At 35.8% G+C, this 8,795-nt stretch overlaps 1 protein-coding gene across 1 annotated transcript; it reads right to left on the bottom strand.

The window, feature by feature from the left end:
- Positions 1 to 6,602: 6,602 nt before the first annotated feature.
- Positions 6,603 to 6,908, bottom strand: LOC123834466 (keratin-associated protein 25-1). The gene has a single exon (XM_045863605.2). It carries the CDS (start codon positions 6,906 to 6,908, stop codon positions 6,603 to 6,605), a length of 306 nt encoding a protein of 101 aa, XP_045719561.1.
- Positions 6,909 to 8,795: the final 1,887 nt, after the last annotated feature.

The following is an 8,795-nucleotide window of genomic DNA, read 5'->3' as shown; positions in this document are numbered from 1 at the left end:
GTTCAGTGATGGCCGTGGAGGTATGGTGATACTATGGTTTACGGACTTTTTATATCTTTCCTGGGGATAGTCTGCAGCCTCTCCAGACTCTCTTCCTTCTCATTGCCTGGGACAACAACACAACAGCGTCTTATTAGTGCGTTGTTTAGCTACAGCTGCTGACGTCTTCATACTCCTACAAAAATAAGTTTATTTTGATTCTTCAAAGAATCTCTAATCGCCACTTTGAGCATCACCCATCACCCATTATCTGTAGACCAGAGCTTCAGTGAATAGTAATTTTAATGTTAATAAGCAAACTCTCATCTGCCAATCGGTGGTTAACAAGAGTTCACGTGTCTATGGGCTTCTGCAGTATAGTAATTAAAGAGTTAACAAGGATTCAAGCAAAACAACGAACCTGTACTTTTCCATTCCTTTGACTACTGCAAAACACTGCAGGACTTAATCCTATATTATGAACTAAGTCAAATAGTTTGGCTGTCTCAATACTGTTGTTTAAAAGAGGGAGTAAAGCATTGAACTATTAAAAGAAAGAATTGTTCCCCCAAAATATGTACTGTGCTCTTAACTGTGCTAGGCCATGTATTGGTGATGACTTCTCATCTGACATATTTTGAAAATTCCCCCTGTAAGACTCACAGTAATCCACATGAGATTTAGTGACCTAACTTGTACTCACGGGTCAGTGGTTGCTAAGTAACCAAGACTTTTATGAGATTTCTTTCTTAAAGAGTTTCTGCAATATGTAATATCAAAGAAGGCCAGTTTCTCAAGATTATGCCTTCCTAATTGACTGAGATTATACGTCATATATTCCATTGTCTCATCTGTAAAGCCCAATTCCTGCCAGCTGTATAACATTTTTCTACATTTCTCCCAACATAAGTTTTATTTATTCTTGATTTGCTTTTTTTTGCACACAGACTTTATTTCATTCCTGTGTTGAAGAGTTATTCTTTGTCTATACCTACAAAAGAGAATAACTATGTTTAAAAATTTATTTGAATAACATACAGTTCCTATAGGTACTGTACATCTTTTTTTCTTTTTTTTTACATTTTTTATTTTATTATGTTATGTTAATCACCATACATTACATCATACTGTACATCTTAAATAACACTTTTCTCTCCGTATGGTGAAAGCTGATGGAAATTTTTTAAAATTTTAATTCAAACTGAAGAATTGACATTTTGTTCTTGAAAATATAAACTATAATTCAAACTTACAGACTACACTAAATTGGAAATGGGAATGCATTTATTAACAGTGATGAGTTCAGACAGAGGACAATACCAACTTATTCAGGTAAGATAAGCTATGAAGATAGTTTTTAAAAGACACTGCCCTTACAGAAGACAATTAGATTTCTCTTCCTGTTCTCTGCTTCTCAGCTAAAATTTTAAAATGCATACCAACTTAAACCTACAGTCATTCTCCAAACATTTTTCTCAATCTGAGTTTTCTCCATGCTTCTCTTAGTATTTATTCTGTAAGGTGATGGGTTTATTCTGTAAGCAACTCTTTATTAAACGCGTTTTGCTGTCTTGTGAAGTGTCTCTCAAGTGAAAAGGGTCAGGATGAGGGAGCCGTATTTTCAGCAAATTGGCTCCAGAGTGTCCTGGGATTTTGTGCAGGAATGTTCAGTCCTGAGGCAGACAGAAGAAGAAATAAAATATATAAGGCAGTTGATGGTCAACTTTCTACAGAGTTACTAAATCCTAATGATATATAGAAGAGTTCAGATGTTGATGGAGCTTTATTTCTGCATTTGTCTATGGTACCTCTAGTGTTATTTTTAGGCTTCCTTGAGGTAGATTTGAGGGAGGGAAAACAGAATAAGCCAGTCAGCTGTTAAGCCCACATACTCCCCTTCCAACTTAGCATTCAATGGTATTTTAAATTAATATCATTCACACTAATGTAAATCCAACAAAACTGTGTAGAACATCACATAGCATAACCAATATTCACAGCAAGATACTTTACAACATATTTAAATTTATTTGGTACCACATATTCTAAACAATCAAATGTTGAGATTTGCAAAGGTTGAGTTAGCGCAACGCTTCTCATTTTTTTAAATTGAAGTACAGTTGACATACACTGTTATATTAGTTCTAGGAGTGCAATATAGTGATTCAACAATGCTGTACATTGGCTATTACCTGTCATCATATAAGGTTATTACATTATTATTGTCTATATTCCCTATGTTTTACTTTTCATCCCTGTGACTTATTTATTTTACAACTGGAAGTTTGTACCTCCTAATTCCCTTCACTTACTTCACTCATCCCCCCCAGGCCCTTCTCCTCTGGTAACCACAAGTTTGTTCTTTGTATTTATGAGTCTGTTTTTGTTTGTTTATTCATTCTTTTGTTTTGTTTTTCAGATTCCATGTATAAGTAAATCATATGGTATTTGTCTTTCTTTGTCTGACTTATTTCACTTAGCAAAATACTATCTAGGTCCATCCATGTTGGATCAACTCCTCTCATTTGCTTTTGTATTTTACCTTCTTACTTACCCATCGCTGTCATAGGTAACCGTCACAGCCCATTCACCCATCATGTTCTGTAAATGATACTTCTACAAAATTGTCTTTTATTTTAGTCTGAGTCTTGGCAAGACACAGAGCTGATAGCATCGATAACAGAGCAAATAAATTGATCACAATGGTAAGTTTTAGCAGAAAGTAAAAACCATTGTCATTTGGGTGCCACTGTCCTCTGAAGGCTTTGGAGAAGCATATGGATGACTCTGTTTTCACTGAATTTCTAAAAAGATCTTTCCTTCCATTAATTTCCCTATGTGTAACATTTTTGTGTGTGTGTATATGAAAAGCTAAGTAGAATCCTGCCCACCCACCCAAGATGCCCACTTCCTAATCCTTGGACCCTGTGAGTGTTACCCTATGTGGCAAAAGGGACTTTGCAGACATGACTAAGTTAAGGATTTTGAGATTGGTTTCTGGGTGAGCCTGCTGAAGTCATGGGAGTTCTTTTAAGAAGGAGGCAGTCAATCAGGGGGAGAAAGCAATATGATGACAGAGGCACAGATTGGAGCTATGCTGACATAAGTGAAGGAATGCCAGCAACCTTGAGAAACTGTAAGAGGTAAGGAATGAATTTTCCACTAGAGATTCCAGAAGGCATCAGCCCTCTTGACATCTTGACTTCAGTTCAGTGAAACTGATTTTGAACTTCTGGCCTCCAAAATTGCAAGAAAATGTATTTCTATTGTGTTAAGCCACCAAGTTTGTGGTAATATGTTATAGTAGCCACAGGAAACTAATACATTATGTCAAAGAATCTAGGTCACTCTATTAGTAGTCTTTATGTAGAGTTTGGACTCTGTATCCAGGGCAAGCTTAAGACGCAAGGAATAAGCTTTCTAGCCATCAGATAATTCAGAGAAATTCCAGTGCCTTCTGAGACAAAATCCTTTTATCTAATGAGGCAGCAGATTCCTTGTAACTCATTAAAAAAGAGTTATGAAACTCTTTCCCAATTTTTTCCAAAGGTTAAAAATCCTTTAGGGTAAACACAGATCAAAGAAAGCTAAATTTTCCAGTAAATGACCCTTAAAGAAAATAATGGAGGTCACCTTCTAGACTTTTAAGTCATGAATGACTCTTTATCTTCCTTTTTTGCTACCACATATATATTTGCATTCTAAATCCACTTGCCCCAGTGTTATTAAATGATGCAACAGTGATCCCATGATTTAGAAAAGCAAAATGTATGCAAACCCATACTTACATAGCAATTGAATTGTAACTATTAAGTTCAAATGATTCTTAAATTTAGCAGTGGTAACCTAAAATGGTGGACACTGTAGCTACATTTACCCTGTTGGTTTCATAGATCATTAATTGTTTCAACAGCTGAAGGGCAGATGAGCAAAATTAAAAATTTAAGAAACAGGAGTAAATGAAGATAAAGCACTTTTAAAATGATAACACAAGTGGGTGACAAGATAGAAATGCAAGTCTGATTTGTGCTTACATTTTAAGGAAAACATTGTTAAGAATATAATGAGATACTGGTGAATAAGAGTTAAACATTTTGAGATGGAATTGTCAAGACTATGACTCCATGAGTTATGAATCACCATCTTACTAAGTACTATTGAAACGTATTTATTAGTGTGTGACTTAGGAAAATTGTTATCTCTCAGTGCCTCTGTACCTTCTGACATAAAACCAGAGCCAATAGAACCTACTTTGCAGGACTGCTGTGAGAACAGAATGAGATAAAAAATGTGAAGATACTTAAGAGAGTGCTTGGCACATAGTAGATGAAAATCAAATGTTACTTTTCCTTCTAATTTTCCAAAGCTGTAATTAAAAAAAAAATTCTAGGCTCCCACTAGACTAAAGAAAAATATTCTCACTGTTAATTTACTTGGATGTTGCAAAGAGATGTCCTGCAATAATCTTGTCTCTTCTAAAAGTTAACGCCATAAATGGACCGTTCTACCCCATGTAGTTAAGAAAAATGCTTTGCTTGACAACAGATCACTAATGACTCCTCTTATTTAACCCGTATTCTTCTGTACCATGGTCATGAGCTAATTTCTGGAAGGCTGCATATACAGTTGTTAAGAATAAGGGCTCAATACTCAAACTTCACAGGTTCTAATAATTTACATATTTTAGAATATCAATTAACTACCAAATGTTTCCATAACTCAATGTCCACGTCTTCAAAATGGAGTTAATAATAGTATTTTTCTCCATAGATGGCTCTGGGGATCAAATGAGTTAGTCAAGCAAAGGTTATGAAATATAGTTAGTATGCAGTTGAAGTTAACTTTTATCATTATCACCAGCTTACAATCTTATTATTATTATTAAATATTATTACTTTCGTTATTATTATTATTGGATCTCATCTAAAACTTATTGCATTTTGTAAGAGTACATTAGAAAGAGAGAAAAAGAATGAGAAAGAAAGAAAGAAAGAAAGAAAAAAGAAAGAAAGAAAGAAAGAAAGAAAGAAAGAAGAAAGAAAGAAAGAAAGAAAGAAAGAAAGAAAGAAAGAAAGAAAGAAAGAAAGAAAGAAAGGAAAAAGCCATAGAGGAGGCTAAGTTTTAGGCTAGAAAACTTGTTATAATCTATATATGTTATATATCAAACACACACACGCACACACACACACATATATATAATTTAGAGAAATTTAATATGTTGAGGACATTTCCTACCATCTACATAGGAAATAAGACTCCCAAAGAGGACATAAGTGTGTGTACCATTAAAATTAGTCAGCATCCTAGAGAGAACGGTGGGCTGTGGCTGAGACAGAGAAGAAATAGTTTTGTTTGCAGTTTAGACTTGGCAGTTTTAGAGTTGAAGGTCATGGTTGCCAAGTTAGTGACAACTTCTGGGAGGCTTCTAGATTAGTCATTACCTAAATGAAAAAGGCTATAGATAATATGGAGAATAAAGGAAAGTCTTTGGAATCCAACTTAACTGGGTCTTTGGGCAAGTTGCTTGCCCTATTGGACTTTTTTTATCTGTAAAAATGGGGAAAATAATACGTTTTCATAGTTGTCTTCATAGGAGATTATGTAGTGGTATGGTGGCATATTGAAAGTATTAGTATGGTAGATGTGAGAAGGTGCTTGTAGGAAGAGCAAGTTCTCACTGAGTACATGAAAGAACTGAAGTAATTAGTTACATACATATATAAAAGTGAGAAATAAGTTCCAAGTAACAGTGTTCTCTATGTAAGAATAGAGTGGGGGGAAGCTCTTGCTAAATTTAATTCAAGAGGAAAACATAATATGCTTTCCATTGTTCAGAATTAAAATTTATGTAACCCCTTTGTGGTTTATCCCATTAGGCAAGGTGAACATTGTAACTTGCTCTGTTCCATGATATGTTAAAAGACATATAGCAAGTTGGTGGATGATTCTCTGTCTTCCCTCTGCCTCTACTGGCAATATTTCCTATAGTCAAGGCTCTCTACTCCTGAATCCCAAAATGAGAATGATTTTGGAGATGGAATAATGAATGTGTATGAGTGATAAATAAACCATTGCAATTTCAAGCTTCTGGAATTTTTAAGTTCTTGATTACTGTGATAAAACACAATATGTTCTGACTGAAGAACCTTCAAAATTCCGTTTAAGTGTTAGAAAATGCAGATGCACACTTAATGTTCAAGTGGTATGACATATTCTGTCAGGACCTTAAAGTATCTATCTTGTTTGCTTTTTTCAGACACTCTTTTTTTCTTTAAATATATTTTGTTTAGTATAACTAAAAGGCTTTAACTTTACGAAGGACGATAAAGAATTTAAAAAGTAGTTTTCTGAATTATTTGAAGTAACTTTATTTAGAGATAACCATGAAAACTTTCTTTTTGCTTAAGAACATGTTAATGACATAGAAATCAAGAAGCCTGATAGCAAAAATATTCTAGTGAATAAGCAAACAATTAAAATCACTTAGAATCTGATCAAGTAAGAATATCGGTTAAAACAGTAACTGAACTAAAAGCACAATTATCCAGCAGCCTAAGAATGATCCATCAACCTAAAGATTATATTTTTTACAAAGCTCTCTAGCAAGATGCTAGAATGACAATTCAGCATGATCTTCTAATAAATGGAGTTTGCCAAGTCCCAAAGGAGCAAGCTGGTTGGAAACTTTTGTATATGTAGAGAACAGGTTGAAACCTACTAGACACATAGTCCAGGGGCCTGAAGCTGCTGAACACATAACTGAGAGGTTGACAGTCATAGGAGAGATATCTCAAAGGAGGGCAGGCACTGGACACAAAATTCAGTGGTCGATACCCACAGGAGATGAAGTTCTGTGGTTGACAGCCATAAGAGAAGTGGTTCTGCAGGTGGAAACGACTGGACAAACAGTTCTGATGTCTATTATACATTGATGGTTGACAGGAACTAGAGAGATAAGAACTAATGGGAAAAAAACTGATTCCTCTGCAGGGCCAGGAGGCACAGTATGTAGTGGAAGGATAGCAGAAACTTTCATAGGTTGTGGGCCCACAGCTGGATTTTGGTAGCTGGAAGGTTTACCACATGTCTTCAAGAAGTTGTCCAGAAGCCATGTTCTGTTTTGGCTGGGCAAGGAGAGACTATCACCACAGTTCATACCAGCAGTGTAGAAATTAGTAGATGAGGTAACAGGAACATGGCAGTGACTCCCAAGAGAGGGAGAACCATAGTTTCCAGGAGAGCAAATGTTGGATGACATGGTAGAATTTGAAGTAAAGAGTTCAGATAAGCAGTGAAGAGTACCTTGTCTAAATCTGCATGAAACTAGACCACATTGCTTATATACCTTGGTGGTATATGCCCAGACTCTCCTCCTACACATATTTTAAATAAGTTAGCATCATAACATTTCATTAGTTCATTGTTGTGCTGCCTAGGAAGATGACTTCCCACTCTTCAATAAAATAAGCCCAGTTTACATGTCCTATGTATTTGCCATCTTAATCTTTTCCTTGTTATCAGGCTTGAGAATTTATGATGCAATCACCTGTGTACTTTACCTGTTTTGCTTCTGTTCCCACCCCTCAATAATGCTTGATTAAAAGGAGTTCATTTGAAGAGATGTTTACCCCAGTCTTTATCCATAAGAAAAAACACAGGAGGGCATAATCTTCATCTTTGAAGAAGAAACCTAATGTTGCAATACTTGGAGGAAGTATTTAATGTCCTGAAATAGATCCTATATATCAAAACTTACTGGATTTTCCAGATGGAAAACCTCATACTATTCCATATTTCAATACTCAGCTGAAAATCTAATTATGTGGTGGTGTTCTCTGTGTATTTGTCCTGACAGTCAATTTCAGTTAAGCATCTTAGAGTACATTTTTAAAGAGCTTCACCGTGACAACTTGATATTCTTCATGTTTAAAAGTTGGGTTTGATTTCCAAAAACTGAAGAAATGTATGTGATATTCCTACATAGTAACACTGATGACATACTTGGTTTTACTAGCAAAAATATCATCCATGTCTGTTGGTGGCATTCAACTAAGAAGATAAACATGATATCAAAAGTCATCACCTTGTATACTTGCATTCCAGAATTAATGGATGTCTTCACCTGAGATAATTTACTAAGACACCTCAGTCTTCATACAATTAAAGTGAACAAAGATTAAGAAATATTTTAGTGTCGGGTGCCTGGGTGGCTATTTGGTTAAGCGACTGCCTTTGGCTCAGGTCATGATCCTGGAATCCCAGGATCAAGTCCCGCATCGGGCTCCCTGCTCAGCAGGGAGTCTGCTTCTCCCTCTGACCCTCCACCCTCTCATGCTCTCTCTCTATCATTCTCTCTCTCTCAATAAATAAATAAAAATCTTTAATAAAAAAAGAAATATTTTAGTGTCACATGAAGAAAGATGTTTAAATAGTTCTTACTTGGATACCATGTAAGGAACTATCTCTGGGCCTTATTTTGGATTGTTCCCCAAAGATGTGAGTTAATCCTTACAGATATTGATTTCCTTGGGTCAGTAGTCATCCAGAACCAGAAATATTTCTTTTCAAGCTACTACTGAGGTCAAAGATGATGGAGTTGGGACTAACTGGAGAAAGGTAAATATTCCAAGCAGCAATTTGATGATCTTTTTGGTGGATGCTTTCCTATCACACTACAGCCCCAGTTCCTTTGGGGAACATGGCCTTGGGGAGGCATGGTGGCATCAGTAGCCATGAAGTCACTTCCCCTCTGCACGATCCTCTTGTCCCACCAATACCCATTGTCCCTGTATTATCCATTGAAGAGTCTAGAAGAC

The sequence above is a fragment of the Mirounga angustirostris genome, unplaced genomic scaffold (genome assembly GCF_029215605.1).
Source record: "Mirounga angustirostris isolate CCGP_5_RB_7025 unplaced genomic scaffold, mMirAng1.0.hap1 SCAF_1, whole genome shotgun sequence".
NCBI lineage: Eukaryota > Metazoa > Chordata > Mammalia > Carnivora > Phocidae > Mirounga > Mirounga angustirostris.
This window is presented reverse-complemented; position numbering and strand designations above follow the sequence as displayed.

Coding starts and splice junctions, on each gene's coding strand:
- LOC123834466 (XM_045863605.2), bottom strand. CDS start 6,908: ATGTATAATAGACATCAGAACTGTTTGTCCAGTCGTTTCCACCTGCAG.